The 23,605-nt window shown below is 36.2% G+C and overlaps 1 protein-coding gene across 3 annotated transcripts in view; it reads left to right on the forward strand.

Moving 5' to 3' along the window:
• Positions 1–23,605, forward strand: part of LOC123556526 (uncharacterized) — a 75,415-nt gene that overhangs the window by 38,784 nt on the left and 13,026 nt on the right. The window contains exons 8-9 of one of the 3 annotated variants that reach the window (XM_053553200.1): positions 7,517–8,023; positions 18,165–23,343. In XM_053553200.1, the coding sequence (XP_053409175.1) occupies positions 7,517–8,023; positions 18,165–18,622 (965 nt within the window). In that variant the 3' untranslated portion in view covers positions 18,623–23,343. Of the gene's footprint in view, positions 1–7,516; positions 8,024–14,583; positions 14,831–18,164; positions 23,344–23,605 lie in introns of those variants that run through there. The other 2 variants (XM_053553202.1, XM_053553201.1) reach the window with 2 other exon arrangements.

Raw genomic sequence — 23,605 nt, forward strand, 5'->3', positions numbered from 1 at the left:
CTTTGAAAATCTTTTTGTAAAAAACCACATGGCCTAGGGCTTTAATATTTGGTATGTAGCATCATCTAGTGGTCCTTTTCCAAGATTGTTCAAATTATCCCCCTAGGGTCAAATATGGCCCCGCCCCGGGGGTCACATGGTTTATATAGAGTTATATAGGGAAAACTTGGAAAATCTTCTTGTACAAAACCACATAGCCTAGGGCTTTGATATTTGGTATGTAGCATCATCTAGTGGTCCTTTACCAAGTTTGTTCAAATTAACCCCCTAGGGTCAAATATGGCCCCACCCCGGGGGTCACAAATTTTACATAGACATATAGGAAAAAAAGTTTAAAAATCTTGTCTGAAACCACAACTCTTAGACCTTTGATTTTTGGTTTGTAGCATTGTCTTATGGTCCTCAACCAAAATTGTTCAAATTGTACCCCTGGGGTGAAAAGAGGCCCTGCCCTGGGGGTCCCAAGTTTTATATAGACTTATATAGGAGAAAAAGCTTTAAAAATCTTCTTGTCAGAAACCATACGACCTAAGCTTTTGATATTTGCTATGATGCATTGTCTAGTAGTCCTTTACCAAAACTATTTAAATTATGCCCCTCGGGTTAAAAGAGGCTCCACCCTGGGGTCATTTAGTTCTTATGTGAGTTATATAGGAAAAATACTTAAAAAATCATCTGATCCTATTTCCAAGACTATTTAATTATAATTACCTGATGACCCCAAGTAATATGATGTCACTTGATTGTGACCTTGACCTACTGACCAATTTTCTTGTTTTTTAAGATACAGCCTTGAAATATTGATGACTTACACAGTTTTGCACACAAATCGTAAAACTGAATTTCATTGACCATGAATGTGACCTTCTGACTTTCTTAATATTTTATCATCAGTTTGACATTTGAAACATGTAGCTTATATTACTCAGGTGAGCGATCCAGGGTCATCATGACCCTCTTGTTTTATTATTTTGTTTATTAGAATGCCTGTTACACACCTGAACCTTAAATACTCAACCTTACTATGTAGAGATTTCACAAATAGAGTAAAAACAATATACTTCTAAAAAATGCGATACCTATCAAAAATTTCAAAATATGTTTTTAAAAACCCAGTAATGGGCCTCAAATTCTAAAATAATTAGTGTGATGAACATATTTATTCATATTAGAATACATTTAATCTAAAACAGATACACATTTCATCAAATAATGATAAAAATGAAAATTTTCTTTAACTTCCCTTAAAATTGAGAAAAAACTAATTGTCCCCTTTTGGGGCCTCACAAAAATTTAAAAATGGATTTTTGAGCCTGGTATCCACCTTGGTTGAATAGAAGAAAGAATATCCAACGTTTTAAGGTGTGATACCATATTGTACTAAAAAATGCCTACGGATTTGTTAACCAGGCCTCTTCCAAGTGAGCCAACTGTCTATATAGGCTTTTATATAAGAAACATTGAAAATCTTCTTCTCTGAATCAATAATAGCTAGAGCTTTGATATTTGGCATGTGATATCAGATTTGTAATTTCTGTTGTAATTATTCAAATTATTGCCCTAGGTTCAAAAATGTGTGTGACATGTATATAATAAAGGCTAACATAGAAGAAACTTAACTCTGTACTATTACAGACACACTTGAAGCCTTTAGTTGTACACAGGTGAGCGCTTTAGGGTCAATGACCCTTTTGTTTTGTTTTGGCTTGAAAGGCTTACATTTGGTTAAAAGAATATTATATTTGAATGTTCCTTTCCACACTGAATCCACACTCGTTGAGTAAATTTGAAAAACTGCTCGGTAAAGCCTCGCATTTTATTAGCTCACCTGAGCCAAAGGCTCAGGGTGAGCTATTGTGATTGCTCACCGTCCAGCGTCCGTCCATCCGGCCGTCCACACTTTCCTTTAAACAACATCTCCTCCTAAACCATCAGGCCAATTTTGATGAAACTTCACAGGGATGTTCCTTGGATAGTCTTCTTTAAAAAGTATTCAAAGAATTGAATTCCATTTAGAACTGTTGTTGCCATGGCAACCGAAAGGAAAAACTTTTAAAATCTTGTCCAAAACCACAGGTCATGGGGCTTTTATACTTGGTATGTAGCATCATCTAGTGGTCCTCTACCAAGATTGTTCAAATTATTCCCCATAGGGTCAAATATGGCACCGCCCTTTGGGTCACATGGTTTACATAGACTTATATAGGGAAAACTTTGAAAATCTTCTTGTCCAAAACCACAAGGCATAGAGCCTCATTATTTGGCATGTGACATCATCTAATGGTCCTCTATAAAGATTGTTCAAATTATGCCCCTGCGGTGAAAAGAGGCCCAATCCCAGGGGTCCCAAGTTTTACATAGACTTATATAGGAAAAAACTTAAAAAATCTTCTTGTCTGAAACCAAAAGACCTATTTGATATTTTGGTATGTAGCATTGCCTTTTGGTTCCCTACCAAAAATTTTCAAATTATGCCCCATGAGTGAAAAGAGGCCCCGCCCCGGGGGTCTCAAGTTTTACATAGACTTAAATAGGATTTTTAAAAAAAAATCTTGTCTGAAACCACAAGACCTAGGCCTTTGATGTTTGGTATGTAGCATTGCCTTGTGGTTCTCTACCAAGATTGTTTAAATTATGCCCCTGGGGTAAAAAGAGGCCCTGCCCCGGGGTCCCAAGTTTTACATAGACTTATATAGGAAATTTTTTTAAAAATCTTCTTGTCTGAAACTGCAAGGCCTAGGCTTTTGATTTTTGGGATGTTGCATTGCCTAGTGGTTCTTTACCAAGACTGTTCAAATTATGCCTCTTGGGTAAAAAGTGGCCCTGCCCTGGGAGTCCAAAGTTTTACATAGACTTACATAGGAAAAAACTTTTAAAAATCTTCTTGACTGAAAGTTCAAGGCCTATGCTTTTGATATTCAGTATGTAACATTGCCTAGCGGCTCCCTTACAAGATTGTTAAACTTATGCCTCTAGGGAGGAAAATAGGCCCCGCCCTGAGGGTCACATAGTTTTTATATGAGTTATATAGGAAAAAATACTTAAAAATATGTGATCATATTTCCTAGACTATCTAATTATAATTACCGTATGACCCCAAGTAATTAGGGGTCATTTGACTGTAACCTTGACCTACTGACCAATTTTCTTGTTTTTAGCTCACCTGAGCACGAAGTGCTCAAAGGTGAGCTTTTGTGATCGCCCTGTGTCCGTCGTCAGTCGTCGTCAACAATTTGACTGTTAACACTCTAGAGGTCACAAATTTGAGCCAATCTTAATGAAACTTGGTCAGAATGTTACCCTCAATGAAGTCTTGGACGAGTTTGATATTGGGTCATCTGGGGTCAAAAACTAGGTCACCAGGTCAAATCAAAGGAAAAGCTTTTTAACACTCTAGAGGTCACAATTTTGGCCCAATCTTAATGAAATTTGGTCAGAATGTTACCCTCAATAAAATCTTGGATTAGTTCGATATTGGATCATCTGGGATTAAAAACTAGGTCACCAGGTCAAATCAAAGGAAAAGCTTGTTAACACTCTAGAGGAAACATTGTTGGCCCAATCTTAATGAAACTTGGTCAGAATGTAACCCTCAGTAAAATCTTAGACTTGTTCGATATTGGGTCATCTGGGGTCAAAATCTAGGTCACCAGGTCAAATCAAAAGAAAAGCTTGTTAACACTCTAGAGGTCACAATTGTAGCCCAATCTTAATGAAACTTGGTCAGAATGTTGCCCTCAATAAAGTCTTGGACGAGTTTGATATTGGGTCATCTGGGGTCAAAAACTAGGTCACCAGGTCAAATCAAAGGAAAAGCTTGTTAACACTGTAGAGACCACATTCAAGATAGTGTCTTCATGAAACTTGGTCAGAATGTTAATCTTGATGATCTCAAGGTCCAGTTTGAATCTGGGTCATGTAGGATAAAAAACTAGATCACCAGGTCAAATCAAAGGAAAAGCTTGTTAACACTCTAGAGACCACATTTATTACCATATCATAATGAAACTTGGTCAGAATGTTAGTCTTAAGGCTGTATAGGTCAAGTTCGAATCTGGGTCAGGTGGGGTCAAAAACTAGGTCACTAGGTCAAATCAAAGGAAAAGCTTGTAAACACTCTAGAGGCCACATTTATGACTGTATCTTCATGAAACTTAGTCAGAATGTTAATCTTGATAATCTTTAGGTCAAGTTCGAACCTGGGTCATGTCAGGTCAAAAACTAGGTCACAGAGTCAGATCAAAGGTAAAGCTAGTTAACACTGTAGAGGCCACATTTATGACTGTATCTTTATGAAACTTGGTTTAAATGGTAATCTTGATATTCTCAAGGTCCAGTTTGAATCTGGGTCATGTAGGATCAAAAACTAGGTCACCAGGTCATATCAAAGGAAAAGCTAGTTTACACTGTAGAGGCCACATTTATGACAATATCTTAATGAAACTAGGTCAGAATTTTAATCTTGATGATCTATAGGTCAAATTCAAATCTGGGTCAGGTAGGGTCAAAAACTAAGTCACTAGGGCAAATCGAAGGAAAAGCTTGTTAACACTGTATAGGCCACATTTATGACTATATCTTCATGAAACTTGGTCAGAATGGTAATCTTAATGATTTCAAGGTCCAGTTTGAATCTGGGTCATGTCGGATAAAAAAATAGGTTACTAGGTCAAATTAAAAGAAAAGCTAGTTTACACTTAAGAGGCCACATTTATGCCATATCTTAATGAAACTTGGTCAGAATGTTAATCTTGATGGTCTTTAGGTCAATAGTCAGATGAGTGATACAGGGCCTTCATGGCCCTCTTGTTTAAGATACAGCCTTGAAATTTAGACGACATGTACAGTTTTGCTTACCGATCTTAAAAATGACTTTCAGTGACCATGAGTATGAACTACTGACATACTTCTTGTGTTTTAAGATACAGCCTTGAAATTTGGATGACATGTACAGTTTTGCACACCCATCTTAAAACTGATTTTCAGTGACCTTGAATGTGACCTACTGACCTACTTTCTTGTTTTTTTAAGATACAGCTTTGAAATTTTGATGACATGTACAGTTTTGCATGCCGATCTTTTAACAGACTTTCAATGACCATCAATGTGACCTACTGACCTACTTCCATGTTTTTTAAGCTAAAGCAAAAGGATTTGGACTACCTGTAACATTTTCCAGATTTCAGAAGTAATCTTGCATAATCTTTACTTTGACCCACCCTCCTAATTTTCTTGTTTTTAAAGCTTTAGGTAAGAAATTTATTCAAGCAAGCAACACTACTCAGATGAGCGATATAGGGCCATCATGGCCCTCTTGTTATTTTATTCAACTTGTTTAATAAATTTAATATGAAAAGACACTCGTGTAATATCCTCTATGTATGTAGAACGAGCAGCTGATTCTGAAATAATTTCACACAAATGGTAATTGTGTGACCCTCTGTTAAGATTATTCTTATAAAAGCATTTTCAAAAGACTGATATACAGTTATCTTCTTCTTCGTGATACATGGTTATCATATTTATAAAAACACACACATTTCAGATGCAACTGATGGGAGAAAATCTATGAAGGTTTCCTCTTCTTGTTCTTTAGGAATAGATACTGTCCTGTAGATGATGATAATAACTTTCAATTTTGACATACTTCTGCAACAGCTATTAAATTATATTGACCAATTTGTTTTGGAAATGTTTTATCAATGAATTTAATATACCATCACCAGTGCACAAAATATTTCGATTTGTGGAAGCTTATTAACACTTTAGAGGCCACATTTATGACCTATCTTCATGAAACTTCAGAATGTTTATCTTGATGATTTCTATGCTAAGTTCAAAACTGGGTCATATGGGGTCAAAAAGTAGGTCACTCGGTCAAATCAAAGAAAGAGCTTGTTAACACTCTTGAGGTCACATTTATAATTCTATCTTTATGAAACTTGGTCAGGATGTTTATCTTGATTATTTTGTGATCGCCCTGTGTCCGTCGTCCGTCGTCATCAACAATTTGACTGTTAACACTCTAGAAGTCACAATTTTGACCCAATCTTTTTGAAACTTGGTCAGAATGTTACTCTCAATTAAATCTTAGACGAATTCGATATTGGGTCATCTGGGGTCAAAAACTAGGTCACCAGGTCAAATCAAAAGAAAAGCTTGTTAACACTGTAGAGGTCACAATTTTGACTCAATCTTAATGAAACTTGGTTAGAATGTTACTCAGAATTAAATCTTGGACGAGTTGGATTTTGGATCATCTGGGGTCAAAAACTAGGTCACCAGGTCAAATCAAAGGAAAAGCTTGTTAACACTCTAGAGGTCACAATTTTGGCCCAATCTTATTGAAACTTGATCAGAATGTTACCCTCAATAAAATCATGGACAAGTTCGATATTGGGTCATCTGGGTTGAAAAACTAGGTCACCAGGTCAAATCAAAGGAAAAGCTTCTTAACACTGTAGAGGTCACATTTATGACTGTATCTTCATGAATCTTGGTCTGAATGTTTATCTTGATGGTCTCAAGGTCCAGATTGAATCTGGGCCATATAGGATCAAAAACTAGGTCACCAGGTCAAATCAAAGGAAAATCTAGTTAAAACTGTAGAGGCCACATTTTTGACCATATCTTAATGAAACTTGGTCAGAATGTTAATCTTGATGATCTATAGGTCAAGTTTTAATCTGGGTCAGGTGAGGTCAAAAACTAGGTTACTAGGTCAAATCAAAGGTAAAGCTTGTTAACACTCTAGAAGCCACATTTATAACTTTATCTTCATGAAACTTAGTCAGGATGTTAATCTTGATGATCTTTAGATCAAGTTCGAATCTGGGTCATGTGGGGTCAAAAACTAGGTCACCGGGTCAAATCAGAGGAAAAGCTAGTGAACACTTTAGAGACATTTATGACCATATCTTAATGAAACTTTGTCAGAATGTTTATCTTGATGATCTTTGGTCAATAGGTCAGGTGAGCGATATAGGGCCTTCACGACCATCTTGTTTTAATTTGTACTATATTTTTAACACTCAAAAAGTTGTAACAAACAAAGATATTGAAACCAGCAATAAGATAATTATTTTCAACTTCGTTCCAAGACAATCATTTGGAGACAAAGATATTGTGCGTGTTAGAGGGGTTGGAGTGTGTAAATGTCTCTTTCAGAAAGAAGCACTTATGGGCAAATGTCCAACAGTCCACTTTTTCATTTTGGGTCAAATGTACAGATCCCAGTTATTTTTGGCCACTGAGGCCGACATGCTATATAAAGAGTCATTATATAGGGATTTCCAATGGTGGAACCAGGTGATCGTTCTAAGCAGGGTCACGTATTATAGGTATATAGGTGACTGCTTATGCAGGTTAGACTGTACAGTGCAACCTCTGTAGTGCAACAGCACTGAAATTTCACACAGATTACAGCTGTATTAAAGGATATTTTACTAAGAAATTAGAGGTAGGCATTAGCATTTGTTGTAGTGGTCTCATAGCTAGAGGTTATACTGTATTTCAGTTGAAACCGCTGCAGAGGGAACTACAAATGAAGAAGAATTTTTAGATCTGCAGAAACAGCCTAAAAGTAAGATACGTATATTCAGTGATAGACAGCAGTTTGAACATTACATTAAAAGTCACATTGACCCCGATGCTTTCAGCTGGCGAATAATCGAAGGAGTGGCTGAGTTTGTTGTATTAAGTTTGCATGTTCTTTTTGGAACTAATAGAATTATAGAAATTCAGAATGAAGGAGGGGATGTCGAAAATTTAAAACATCTTGATGTTTGCCGCCAGCTTTACCAGAATTTCCTTGGGGAATGTAAATGTGGAGTTGACCTCTCGTACAATGGGGAAAAGGTTGGAGAAACTAAACGTGCACTTTATAAACAGGGGGAACAAGGGGATTGTTCAGCAGCGGTAATGGATAGAAGTGGGATTGAGATAGCCCTTGTCAAAATGGACCATGAAGAGAAAGTAAACATTGACTTTGCTGACTCGATATCTGATCAGTGGAACAAACTTGGTAAGAACTTTTTGTTAATTTGGAGAGAGCTATTATAAATGCTCATTGTTGTTAGTGTTAAAGCATGAGAGACTGTTGACAAATTTTAAAGAAATCTACATAGAGCATATCTCGTTTAAATGTGATAATGAGCTCATATAATAGCAGAGTTACTGCCTTTGAATTAGTTATTGTCACATTTTGTTAGCATTTACATCAAAAAAGGTTTTCAGGGGTGTGGAAATCCCAATATTTTTCACTTGTCCACGGACAAATGAGACTGAAAAATCTACTTGTCCGCAGTCAAAACTTACTTGCCCGGATTTTCAACATTTAAGCATGCAAATAATTCTTTATTTTGGACAATAATCTACAAGTATTAACAAACGCAAACATAATAAAGTGTAATACTATAGCTGTTTCAAAAATTAAGCTTTCGACACTTTAGCTTGTGTTCGTCCGCGAGGCAGTCAAACATTTAACAGAAATACCTGGAAGACTGCCCATCATGCCATGTGAAATCATTTGAGAAAGCATGAAACTTTCTGACTGTTACAGTTAGAAAACATGAAACTTCCTGACTCGTACTAGCGAGCTCTTTGTGCTTTAACTGCTGACTTCCATTTTTGTTGGCAGACGAGGTTGTAACAACGAATTTGTCCAAAACCTTGTGATAATTGTTTACCTTTCCTGTTTTTATTCGCCGAGTTATCATGTGCAAAAATAACGCGAGGTTGTGACAGGAACCAATCAAAATGCAGAGAAAGAGATGCTAAATTTAGACGCAGTATGGTTTTCCCAAAACTGGAGAAATCGAGAGGCCCTCGGCGGGTGAAACATCCATTTTGTACGTCAAATTCTTTTATTAACTCCATAAACTTGAAGCACTGTTCAGCGTTTCTAAATTATCTTTTCCTTTTTTCATTTCAAACCAGAAAAAATTTGTGCTTGTCCATGGACAGACGGAATGCGAAAACTCACTTGTCCGCCATCAAAAAGTCCCGAGTCGGACAAGTCCGACATAGGAATTCCACACCCCTGGGTTTTGCATGTAAGCAGGTTTTCCAGCAAATACTGGACTGAATGATTTTGATTTTTACACAAGTATGACATCACAGGCCAGGTTTCATATCTCTTGCTTACTGTTAACAAAGTTATGCCCCCTTTTTATGCCCCCCTTCAAAGAAGGAGGGGTATATTGTATTGCAGATGTCTATCGGTATGTAGACCAATCGGTTTCCGGATGATAACTCAAGAACGCTTTGGCCTAGGTTCATGACAATTGATAGGAAGGTTGGTCATGACCAGCAGATGACCCCTATTGATTTTTGAGGTCAGTAGGTCAAATGTCAAGGTCACAGTGACCCGGAACAGTTAAACGGTTTCCGAATGATAGCTCAAGAATGCTTGGGCCTAGGATCATGAAAATTGATAGGGAGGTTGGTCATGATCAGCAGATGACCCTTATTGATTTTGAGGTCAAAAGTCAAAATCACAATGACCCGGTACAGTTAAACGGTTTCCGGACGATAACTTGAGAACGTTTGGGCCTAGGATCACGAAACTTAATAGGGAAGTTGATCATGACCAGCAGATGACCCCTATATTTTGAGGTCAGTAGGTCAAAGGTCAAGGTCACAATGACCTGAAAATTTCTGTTCCTTGTGCAGTTACTGAATGCTTCAAGGGGGGCATTTCGCATTTACGAGCTCTTGTTGCTAAGAAATTTTTGTGAGTTTTTCATGTAAGGAAGTTTCTGAGAATTTAATGGATCAAATGCTGTCAGATACCCCAAACCAGTGTTCTGTATTATTTGACTTCATAAATCTAGCTTACAATTTTTCAAGACTGCTCCTTTTTAACTGAAACTTTTTTGGTAAAAGTAAATTTCTCAGCAACTACTATAGAGAATGACTTTAAATTCAACATATGTCTTTGGCATCTTGATCCCACTAGTCAGGTACTGTAGGCGTACATTTATTAGCGCTGCAAATTTATGTCCCTTTTCAACATATAAATCTCGATGAAAGTTTTGCATGTAAGCAGCTACTGGATGGAATGATTTCAAACACCACACAAGTCTTTGGTATCAAGAAATGACAAGTATATTCAACAACACTGGCTTACAGAATTTGACGGTGCAAGGTTCCTTCACTAAGGCTTTTATTTTAACAGAATCTTGTCCCTTTTTATCTTTAGAACATTTTGTTAAATATTTATGTCCCTTTTTATACTAAGAAAACTTTGTTGAATGCTTTCATAGTCAAATTTGTACTTTGTAGAAGGGTATGATAACATTTCCAAAATAGTCAAACACACATTGTCATTTAACAGCTCTGGTTACTGAAGAAATAATTTATAGCAAAACCATGTTTTAACACTTTTTATACACGATGGGCGGTTATACGTCGGGCTGCACCCATGTGAAATTATTCCGTACGATGTATAACCGCCCAAGTGTATAAATAATGTTCAAACAAAGTTTTGCTGTAAATTATTTCGATTCTATTTTATCTTTATTTGTAAAATATAGATAAAATATGATAGAACTGTTTATTGGAGCATGTATGGTGCCAAATGGGAGGTTGTCACGCTCCTTTGTTTATACACGCCAGGATCGGAAATGGTTATATGTTTTGCAGAATAATTTCATTGGGGCACAAATGGTGGCAAATTATTCTGCACAGCTATTAGCCAACCCTCTGTGTGTGTAAATTAATTAAGACAGTTATGCTTTGTGATATTTGTTTTAAACATGTTTTTATGTAAAATATTTGATCAAATTTGAAAGTGCTATTTCTCAATGCGCCAAATATCACAACGTGATGTCAACATAATATCGTTGTGACAAGTCAAGGATTGTTTGTCATATTAGAATTTTCAGTATTTCACATTGCTTTTTGTCATACATTAAAATTATAAGCCCTACAGAAGAAGTTTTTTTAAGTCTATTATTGGAATTACTTTGTCCTGTTCATCTATCCCTCCATTCTAGCATTTAGGGTAATACATAATATATTATGCTGTCTAAAGTGTGAGGAGGCAGCCCAAGTACTTTATGTTGAGATGGTAACTACACAACCAGAATTTATTCCTTATATATTCATAGTACTGTTAACTTCTTTTTGTACCCCCCCCCCCCCCCCCAACAACAAAGTTGTAGGGGGGGGGGGTATACTGGGTTCAGGTTGTCTGTCTGTCCGTCTGTCCATAGACACAATTTTGTGCGCACCATCTCTCCTCATCCCCTCGACACAATTTAATAAAACTTCACACAAGTGATCAGTAACAACAGTAGTTGTGCATGGGGCATGTTAGGTTCTTTCCAAAAAAATAATTGCAGAGTTATGGGACTTTGTTTTTTGTTACTATACTATATACATAGACACAATGTTGTGCACACCATCTCTCCTGATCCCCTTGGCACAATTTAATGAAACTTCACACAAGTGATCAATAACAATAGTAGTTGTGCATGGGGCATGTTTGGTTCTTTCAGAATTTTTTTTTTGCAGAGTTACGGGACTTTGTTTTTTTTTTTACTGTACTATATACATAGACACAATCTTGTGCGCACCATCTCTCCTCATCCCCTTGACAGAGTTTAATGAAACTTCACACAAGTGATTAGTAACAATAGTAGTTGTGCATGGGGCATGTTAGTTTCTTTCAGAAAAAAAAATTGCAGAGTTACGGGACTTTGTTTTTTGTTACTATACTATATACATAGACACAATCTTGTGCGCACCATCTCTCCTGATCCCCTAGACACAATTTAATGAAACTTCACACAAGTGATCAGTAACAACAGTAGTTGTGCATTGGGCATGTTTGGTTCTTTCAGAATTTTTTTTTTGCACAGTTATGGGACTTTGTTTTTTTGTTACTATACTATATACATAGACACAATTTTGTGCGCACCATCCCTCCTCATCCCCTTGACACAATTTAATGAAACTTCACACAAGTGATCAGTAACAACATTAGTTGTGCATCGGGCATGTCACATTCTTTCAACAACAAAAATTGCAGAGTTTTGGGACTTTGTTTCTTTTAAACATACTATGTACATACAGTCTGCATATGCAATCTTGTGCGCACCTAATCTTTCAAACCCTTGCACACAGCTTAATGAAACTTCACACAAGTGATCAGTGCCAACCCTAGTTGTGCATGGTGCATGTTACGTTCTTTTAGATAAATATTCTGCATAGTTATGGCACTTTGTTTTTTGTTACTATACTGTATACATACAGTCTATATACATAAAGTCCACATGATTATGCAATCTTGTGTGCGTCAAATTGCAATGTACTGTGTCAGTGCATGCGGGGGGTACATTCATCACCTTTAGTGATAGCTCTAGTTTCACATTGATTTATTTAGTTCAGTGTTTCATACTTTTAAAAAAATAGATCCCCGAAATTACAAAATCAAAAACTAACGGGGACTGCAAATATTCCAATGTTTTATCATAACAGGTACATCTTTCAAATCTGTCATGTTTTGTGTCCAGAGCATAACTTAAAAAACGTTCAAGGTATTGACTTCAAACTTGACATATAGGTATCTGGTGATGAGTTGATATGCAGAGCGCATGAACTTGGTCAGTAGGTCAAAGGTCAAGGTCACAAATTTTCATATATCAAATCTGTCCTTCTGTGTACAGAGCACAGCTTCAAAACTATTCAAGGTATTGACTTTAAACTTGGCATGTATGGGGGTGGTGATGAGACAACTCCCCCACCCCCCACCCCTTAGAAAAAATATCACTTAGTTACTCTTGTGTTAGTATTTCAGCAATGCTGCAGCACAAAACACCCCAATCCCTACCTACTGCCACATTACAGCTCCCGCTACTCCCCTCCAACACACACACAAATCAAAGCGCCCAAAGCGCTGATGGTGGCTGCTAATCAATGTGCAAAATATTACAAAGAAAGTGACATTTGAGAAATTCTTAATATAAACCTGAGAAGAACTTTGGGGGGGGGGGGGGGGCAAAATATTCAGCTTTGGTTTCAAAATTAATCCTTTTTTCATTGCCAGTCATGAAGCTTTTTCTACAAACCATTCAGCTTCTAAGATTTCTTTCTAAAGCTTTTGGACAGTGCCTATCATTAATTATATACACACTGATTTAGTCCTTATCGGATAACTTTGGTTTTCATGAGATTTTTGTGGAAGAAAACAGCATAAAACATGCACCACAAATGCACCTCAGAATTTCAGTTCTGCAGCCAGTGTATTTAAGAGGCGCATTAATTATCACTCCATCTGTTATACTCAAAAGTCCTCTAGACATAACAGCAGGCTTCGCAAAAATGTTAGACATTGGCAAACTTACAACTTTAGTCAGACCGAGAAAAAAGTCGAAAAATAAATTATGTCACTGGCGAAACGAAACCGTTTTAACTTTTATACATATTTGTATCAATCCAGATATTTTGAGCCGTACCATGAGAAATCCAACATAGTGCGTTTGCGACCAGCATGGGTCCAGACCAGCCTGTGCATCCGTGCAGTCTGGTCAGGATCCATGCTGTTCGCTTTCAAAGCCTATTGCAACTAGAGAAACCATTAGCGAACAGCATGGATCCTGACCAGACTGTGCATGCAGATCCGCAGGTCCATGCTGGTCACAAATGCACTATGTTGGTTTACTCCTGGTGCGACTGAAGTGAGCAGAATCCGTCTTAAAAAAAATTCAATTTTTAAGTTGGTCAAATCTGTTATCCGATGGCTTGCTACAGTCTGACATATTGCCGTTTCTAAAAGGCGAGTATTAATATCATCGGTGCGCCCGTTGATAACTCGTGTTTTGTTAGACGAAATTGTACCGAATACATGTGTATCTATGCATTAATATAGTATCTTATGTTGTACATTTGCTGAAGGAAGATTATCCGTGAGGGAATATTATTTAGAAAACATACATGTCTTTGATTCTCATGGCAGGTCACATTGCAAACAATATTAAATGAATGTTAACTGAATATTCTTTTGTTTTGTTCACTCTCGTATTGCAAAGCATGTTTAATTATATTTTGTTCTTAATATAACGATGAACTGTACATGTTCAAGTTATATCAATAAATTACTGTCCTGTTCTGTTCTGTTCATAAATCATCTTACCAAATTAGTGCGCTAATTAGTGTTAATTGGCAGTAGCAATGCCTGAGGAAATCCGTATCACTGCTGATTATCGATTCTCTATAAGTAGCCTAATTAACATGTGGTCATATTTTCGAGTGTTTGAAACGACAACGAGACAATACTGTCTAAAATTCGGTAACATTCTTAGATCTCTAGGGTGGCATTAATATAATATCTTATAATTTGATAGCTATGATTGACGAACATTTAAGTTTATTCTGACATACTTGAAAATTGTTACAACTTGCTGGAAAAGCTATGGTAGGTACAAACTGCTATTGTCTGTGGACCGGAAATGTTCAGAAACTTTTCCGTTGAAATTCCGTTTCTATTTTTAGCCGTGGATTATCTGTAGATGTATATAATCTGTAGATTATTGCTGTTAGAAGTCATTGTTCTTTATCAAATACATTCTTATATTTCAGGAGTTATACATGTGACAATGCGGTTAGGAAACATGTTTAAATTGTCAGTCTGGATTCCCGGCTAGCTTTCTATCTTTTCTACATTATAAGCTACGTGACCTCTAGGGCAGTACTATGCAATAGCTAATCAATATCATCGCTCAGTTCAGGTGACATGAGATCAACGTTTATTCACGTGATCATAAATTTGCATATTTGTATTCATACACATGGTTGTTTTAATTAAAAGGTTGATTTCAGTTTGTATTGATTTTAGTTGCCGAATTTACATTAAAATGGTATTAAGGGGACGCATATTGCTACATTCACAGTTCATACAGCAATGCGGAAGGGGTGCATATTCAAGAAATCGATGGTGGGAAAATAAAAAACATATTCCTAAACTGATATAATACTGATGGACACCTGTAATATTCAGTATTTTGTGGATAAGGATGTGGTACTATGAATGTAATAGGAAAACAGAGGTCTTTGTGAAAGTACATTCAACACAAAATATTAAGCTTTTGTATAAGGAAAATACAGGTTTTTTACAATAACAGTGTTCCAAATAATGTTGAAGGGATGAGATTTTCTTTCTAACACACCAGGTTTGCTTAAACATGTAAAAATTTAACGCCACGTCTGTTAATCTCGGGATGGACGCCATATTTCTCATTGATAAAAAAAGTAAACAAAAAAATCAGAGTGGGATTAGCATTGCAAGGGCATAACATGACATTCTACACAATGAATACCTTAGAAAAGATATCTAAGATGCTACACAGGTCAGGCGGGTTAAATGCATAATGTCGATCACTTGAAATTCATCTTGAAAAGGTAGTTAATTTTACTTTGTTTACATGGTTTTTAATTTTCCCACGACTTCTCGGCGATTCACTGCAAATGTATTACTGCGCCTGAGGAAAGGTAACTCTAATAAACAACGGGAGACAACTTAGGTGTCAGCACGTGTACGATTTTAAAAAAACATGTCGATGATTATAATTTCTTATCAAATAATGAATCCTATTCAGATATTCGTCTTTAATATTAGAAAATTATTAATTTCTGTGGACATTTGTCAAAAAATATTACTTACAGTGGACTACTTTGCGCATCAAACTGGTTTCCGCTTCAGTTGTGAGGCACTTCCGTTATACTTTTTGACAATAACAAAACACAAAATGAATCAAAAAAGTCACTTATAAACCGACTGCTACTTAAATCAGTGTAAGTAAAGTTGTTGTTACAACATTATACATGTTCGTTACGTTATGAGATAAAGTTTATCTTGAACTGCATAATCCATTAATTACGTTTAGATGATATTGCATTTACAACTTATTTGACCCGTTTTTTACGTGAATGACAGCATTCTCGTGCAACTCGTGCAACAGAGTTATGAAAAGTATGGTGGAGAATTCAAGGACAAATTATAAATGACATTAAAGTGAGGATAACTGTATATTCGTCCAGTTTTGATCATTGACATTCCTGCTGTGTATTAGTAACTTTTGTAAACAAGATTAGAATGTTCCTTTTCCACATATACACATTGACTGGACCTCTCAACCAAATTTCATACCTTATTTTAGGGATTTTTAAGACAATACATTTTCAAAAGTTTGTTGAATGTGTTTTGATATTTAAGTGCATTGTAGTTCATGAATACCAAGTTAAAAATTAATAATGGCAACATTTCTAGGCCTTTATTGTAAGCCACTAGACTTCTGTAACGATAAATGTTTAATGTATTAAGGGGAACATACTCTTTTAGTTTTGGAATGTGGCATTCCCTGACCACCGTATCTTTTCTTATGCACTACTTTGTAAACAAACTAAATAATGAGTTTTAGCTCACATATGCGAAATGAAAAGCAAGACAGTGAACTTATTTCACATTTTTTCTTTAAATTAGAATCTGTAGGACATTGATAAATGTTTGGACAAAGTGAAGCACTATTATTTTCGCACCAAAAAGTCTTAATTGTTGACTTTGAATGTACACAAGAAGTCTTATGTAATTCAACAATAACTTTCTTCTTTCAGTTTTTCTCATTTTTATTTTAGTAAGCAATACTTTGTGTACTTATAACAGTTGAAACAGTATTCATTTCATTTACCAAAACCTTGTACTTTTTTGCAGGTAAATTTTATAATACCCCACCCACTTTTTTCTAATTTCAAAGTATGCGTCCCCTTAAGGCATATATTGTAGCATTGCATATTCTGCACGTTGTGTAGATAATCATTTCCCTGGAAAGCCTGGAACTATTTTTGGTTGTGTTGTTAGGATGGTCTTAAGAACTGACAAGAATTCTCAAACAGAGTATTCTTTTTATGCCCCCGAAGGGAGGCATATAGTTTTTGAACCGTCTGTCCATCTGTCGGTCTGTCAGTCTGTCAGTCTGTCCGCAATTTTCGTGTCCGGTCCATATCTTTGTCATCGATGGATGGATTTTCAAATAACTTGGTATGAATGTGTACCACAGTAAGGCGACGTGTCGCACGCAAGACCCAGGTCCGTAGCTCAAAGGTCAAGGTCACACTTAGACGTTAAAGGATAGTGCATTGATGGGCGTGTCCGGTCCATATCTTTGTCATCGATGGATGGATTTTCAAATAACTTGGCATGAATGTGTACCACAGTAAGACGACGTGTCGCACGCAAGACCCAGGTCCGTAGCTCAAAGGTCAAGGTCACACTTAGACATTAAATGTCATTTTTCATGATAGTGCATTGATGGGCGTGTCCGGTCCATATCATTGTCATTCATGCATGGATTTTAAAATAACTACGCATGAATGTGTGACACAGTAAGACGACGTGTCGCACGCAAGACCCAGCTCCGTAGGTCAAAGGTCCTAAACTCTAACATCGGCCATAACTATTCATTCAAAGTGCCATCGGGGGCATGTGTCGTCCTATGGAGACAGCTCTTGTTAACACTGGTGGCAGCAGCCACCAAAAATCATTTAGTTTTTTGTGCCTTTGTATTTTATCACCACTGCCACACAAAACACTCCAACCTCCACTCCACATTACTGCCCCCTCAGACACACACACACCCCAAAAAAATTTCTTTTATTCAACTTACTCCTCTGATCTAGAGTATCGGGCATATATTGCCCCACTTTGCGGAGTTCTTATTATATTTTTTTCCACACTTTATACCTATACTGTGTTGGTGTGCAGTAAAACCCAAATAAATAAATACTCCTTTGAAAGAAGAGGGAGAGATGCTTTTCAGATTGCTGTGAAATGAAGGAAGAAACTTTTCAAGGGTAATTAGCCTAAGATACTGTGAAATCATTAATATTCGTTAGGGACTAATTTTCGTGGATTTCGTGGTCCAGTCAATCCACGAACTTTAATCCCAACAAACAAATAAAATTCCCATTCATTTTTTGTTAGAAGGTTGGAATCCATGAATTCATATCCCACGAAATTGCCGTTTTGACCCAAACCACGAAATTTCATGCCCACGAAATTTAATGATTTTACAGTAATTATATTAGGCAGTTAACAATAGAATGCATTTTATGATTTTAAGCAATTTAATACCATTCCTTTTAAATACTGTATCATTTTGTTGCAGGCATGGGAAATCAGCTAGTATTTAAAGGAAGCTGTCAGAATTACCATGACATACCACTTGGCACTGAAGTGTATAAAATGGGTCCCAAGACAGGTCTTACGAAAGGAGTAATAACCAAGAAAAATGAACCATACATGTTTTTGAATGAGGTTTTGCTTCTGTTCAATCAGGTTAAGGTTCAATGGGAAAATGTTCCATTTTCAGAACCGGGGGATTCAGGATCTATGGTATTCTCTGTAGAAAAAGGGGAGATGATATCAGTTGGAATTGTAACAGGTAGTAAAAGAGAAAAGAAATTAAGTATTGTAACACCAATAAGCGAGATAATGGAATACATCAGTAAAAAGAACAGAGGAAAATACTATAGGCTAAAACAGTTTATGCTGAAAATGGATGGAAGAAATTTAAGAAAAATAATTACTGACAAAATAATGAAAAGAATGCTACCCAGGTCATAGCTGGGTCTGTGTTTCTGAAGAAATATTGTGTTTCTGGAAAAAAGGCTTTGTTTTTTGCAAAATGACTCCATTAGTTTTTGTCAAGATGTACCAGTATTTTCTAACATAGGGACAAAAGGAGAAAAGTGTACAGAAGTTTTTTATACTGATACACATTTTCACCTTGTAAAACTTGAAATTAATATGGTTGTTGAAGAATACTTATATTTTTGACAGTTTTTAAATGATAACTCCAATCTTGAAATCCTGTTTAAAATGTTGGCAGTATCAGACAAGTAAAATTGTGCCAACATTGAGCTTCTTGGAAAAAAAAAATTAACATTCTTCTGTGAAGTGGACACTATCATACAACTTAAGAGACTGTTAATGATGATCATTGCCATTATCTGTATGTGTAGCATGTGATATGCATTTAAAAGGTAGGACAAACAAATTATAGCAGTAGCAACTTCAGATACACTTTTTATGTAACATAAATAGAAAATGATCATTTTTGTTACAGTTTTTGTACAATAATATAATAAAAGAAAGAGTATGTTTCTAATTTTTTAGCTCACCTGAGCAAAGGCCAATTTCATCCAAACTTCACAGGAATGTTCCCTGGGTGAAGCTCTACAAAAATTGTTCAAAGAATTGAATTCCATGCAGAACTCTGGTTGCAATGGCAATTAACTGAAAGGAAAAACTTTAAAAATCTTCTTCTCGAAAACCAGAAGCCCTAGAGCTTAGATATTTGGTGTGAAGCATTCCCTAGTGGACCTCTACCAAGTTTGTTCAAATCATGACCCCGGGGTATGATTTTGCATAGGAAAATCTTAAAAAAATTTCTTCTCAAAAACTAGAAGCCCCAGAGCTTAGGTATTTGACATGTAGCATTGCCTAGTGGACCTCTACTAAAGTTGTTCAAATCATGACCCCGTCCCAGAGGTCACTTGATTTTACATAGGAAAATCTTCAAAAATTTTCTAAAAATAAACAAGAAGGCCTAGAGCTTAGATATTTAACATGTAGCATTGCCTAGTGGACCTCTACAAAATTTGTTCAGTCATGACCCTCGGGGTCAAAATTGACCCTGCCCCAGGGGTCACTTGATTTTACACAGGAAAATCTTCAAAAAATTTCTAAAAATAAACCAGAAGGCCTAGATCTTAGATATTTGACATGTAGCATTGCCTAGTAGACTTCTACAAAATTTGTTCAAATCATGACCCCTGGGGTCAAATTGACCCTGCCCCAGGGGGTTACTTGGTTGTACATAGAAAACATCTTCAAAAATTTTCTAAAAATAAACCAGAAGGCCTAGATCTTAGATATTTGATATGTAACATTGCCTAGTAGACTTCTACAAAAAATTTTCAAATCATGACCCCAGGGGTAAAATTGACTCCGCCCCAGCAGTAACTTAATTGTACATCGGAAAATCTTCAAAAAAATTCTTAAAATAAACCAGAAGGCCTGAAGCTTAGATATTTGACATGTAGCATTGCCTAGAGGACCTCTACAAAATTTGTTCAAATCATGACCCCCGGCTTCATATTGGCCACGCCCCAGGGGTTACTTGATTGTACATAGGAAAATCTTCCAAAAAATGTCTAGAAATAAACCAGAAGGCCTAGAGCTTAGATATTTGGTGTGTAGCATTGCCTAGTGGATCTCTTCCAAGTTTGTTCAAACATGACCCCGGAGTAGAGCTTAAATGCAAATCTTCATAGCAACCATTTAACCAGGTGAGCGATATAGGGCCATCGTGGTCCTCTTGTTTAAGTAAATGATTTCTTGTACAGTCAATATGTATATACGTCTGTGACACAGGATATATGTTTCTAATTTTTCTAGTAAACACTGTTTTCTTGTACAGTCAATATGTATGTATGCCTGTGACTTGAGATGTAGTATTAGATTATGGGCAGCAGGTGCTTAGAATTTCAGGTTAAAGTTATGATAATTATTCTCCCTTTTTACTTAGAATTTCAGGTTAAAGTTATGATAATTATTCTCCCTTTTTACTTAGAATTTCATGTTCAAGTTATGATAATTATTCTTCCTTTTTACGTAGAATTTCATGTTAAAGCTATGATAATTATTCTCCCTTTTTACTTAGAATTTCAGGTTAAAGCTATGATGCTCTTTTCTCTTTCTCAATTATAAATAAATTGATTTTATTCGATTTCAAAGTAGTTGTTCCACTTAATTAGCATCATGATAATAACACATGGTGCATTACTCTTGAAGAAATATTCCATGAATTATGTCCCTTTTATACTGTTACTTAATTAATGTTTGGTACACTTTCAGCCTATCTCTTTTTTTTACTGAATACATTTGACTTGAACATTTGTCCAATATAGTCATAAGCATTGGAGTCTTTAAACATTCCATTGATAGCTCCATCTTACTCAGATGTGCCCTCAGCACCAAAGAAGCCGAGCATGCTGTCTCCTGTGACAGCTCTTGCTACTGTTTATAAGAGATCTGATATTAACATTCTATTCAGTTAGGGCTTAGTTAAGTTGTGTAATGCTTTTGTCTTAACCAGTGATTCTATTTTTAGAATATTTCAAGTAATCAAACTTTCCTGTTGTAGTTGATATAATTCTATTGTGAAAAATCCACACTTCCATTAAAGCACTGAAATCTGACGTCATGTTTACATATCATGTGCATGGATTTTTCACTAGACAAGATGCAATATTTTGATCCAACTAGAAACCTTAACATTTTTAGCTCGCATGTCACTTTGTGACAAGGTGAGCTTTTGTGATCGCACAGCGTCCGTCCTCTGTGCGTGCATCCGTCCGTGCATAAACATTTGCTTGTGACCACTCTAGAGGTCACATTTTTCATTGGATCTTCATGAAAGTTGGTCAGAATGTTCATCTTGATGATATCTAGGTCATGTTCGAAACTGGGTCATGTGCAGTCCAAAACTAGGTCAGTAGGTATGAAAATAGAAAAACCTTGTGACCTCTCTAGAGGCCATACTTTTCAATGGATCTTCATGAAAGTTAGACAGAATGTTCAACTTGATGATATCTAGGTCAGGTTTGAAACTGGGTCATGTGCTATCAAAAGCTAGGTCAGTAGGTCAAATAATGAAAAAACCTTGTGACCTCTATTGAGGCCATATTTTTCATGGGATCTGTATGAAAGTTGGTCAGAATGTTCATCTTGATGATATCTAGGTCAGTTATGAAACTGCGTCATGTGCTGTCCAAAACTAGGTCAGTAGGTCTAAAAATCAAAAAACCTTGTGACCTCTGTAGAGGCCATACTTTTCAATGGATCTTCATGAAAGTTAGCCAGAATGTTCACCTTGATGATATCTAGGTCAAGTTTGAAACTGGGTCATGTGCCTTAAAAAACTAGGTCAGTAGGTCAAATAATAAAAAAACCTTGTGACCTCTCTAGAGGCCATATTTTTCATGGGATCTGTATGAAAGTTGGTCTGAATGTTCATCTTGATGATATCTAGGTCAAATTTGAAACTGGGTCAACTGCAGTCCAAAACTAGGTCAGTAGGTCTAAAAATAGAAAAAAACCTTGTGACCTCTCTAGAGGCCATACTTTTGAATGGATCTTCATGAAAATTGGTCAGAATGTTCAGCTTGATGATATGTAGGTCAAGTTCAAAACTGGGTCACGTGTCTTCAAAAACTAGGTCAGTAGGTCAAATAATTAAAAAACCTTGTGACCTCTTTAGAGGCCATATTTTTCATGGGATCTGTATGAAAATTGGTCTGAATATTCATCTTGATGATATCTAGGTTAAGTTTAAAACTGGGTCAACTGCAGTCAAAAACTAGGTCAGTAGATCTAAAAATAGAAAAACATTTGGACCTTTCTAGAGGCCATATTTTTCAATGGATCTTCATGAAAATTGGTCTGAATGTTCACCTTGATGATATCTAGATAAAGTTTGAAACTGGGTCGCTTGCGGTCAAAATCAAGGTCATTAGGTCAGATAATAGAAAAACTTTGTGCCCTCTCTATAGGCCATATTTTTCATGAGATCTTCATGAAAATTTGTGAGAATTTTCACCTTGATGATATCTAGGTCAAGTTCAAAACTAGGTCATGTGCTTTCAAAAACTAGGTCATTAGGTCGAATAATAGAAAAACCTTGTGACCTCGCTAGAGGCCATATTTTTCAATGGATCTTCTTGAAAATTGGTCAGAATTTTTATCTTGATGATATCTAGGTCAAGTTCAAAACTGGGTCACATGAGCTCAAAAACTTGGTCACTATGTCAAATAATAGAAAAAACGATGTCATACTCAGTTCAAAATTGGGTCACGTGGGGACAGGTGAGCGATTCAGGACCATCATGGTCCTCTTGTTAAACCATGGTATGTTTTCAAAGGCTCATACAGTGATCTAATAGCTAAGATTTTTTATTTTGCCCCTCATTCTTTAAGGCCAGAAACATGGTTTAGAGCTTATGATTTTGTAATGAGCGAAATCTTATAGCTGACTTGCAGAAGGTCAGTGTTAGTTTCCAGTTTGACAGAAATTGGCTAGGGTAGCCTTGGCTCTTTCACTATCATTTAAAGAGAAAGGTTATAAAGGTTATTTAAGGTAAGGCTCGACAAAAGTAAAGAACAATGAATACATATTGTTGTTGACTTTACATAGTTTTTAAGTGGCCTTTACTAATATGTGCCATTTACTTAAAGTTGTGCAAAAGATATTCTTTCCTGCCATAATAAATTTTTAATTCAACTTTTATTTCTTTCCTTGATTTTTTTTCTTCCATGGAAGCAATGGCTGACATCTAGCAGCTTACAGACTTTTGAATGTTCCCTGTGATAAAAAAGATGTGCTGCAGTGCATTCAAAAGTTAACTGGCAAAGTACATTGTGTTTAATGGATTGGTTCTGCAACAATTTATGCAATATGCTCAGGACTTTAAGAGGCAACACAGTTATTATGTATTGTGCCCTTTCTCCGTACAATAGTTACTTTTTATGGATGCAAACTTTCTA

The sequence above is a fragment of the Mercenaria mercenaria genome, chromosome 10, assembly GCF_021730395.1.
Source record: "Mercenaria mercenaria strain notata chromosome 10, MADL_Memer_1, whole genome shotgun sequence".
NCBI classification, from domain to species: Eukaryota; Metazoa; Mollusca; class Bivalvia; order Venerida; family Veneridae; genus Mercenaria; species Mercenaria mercenaria.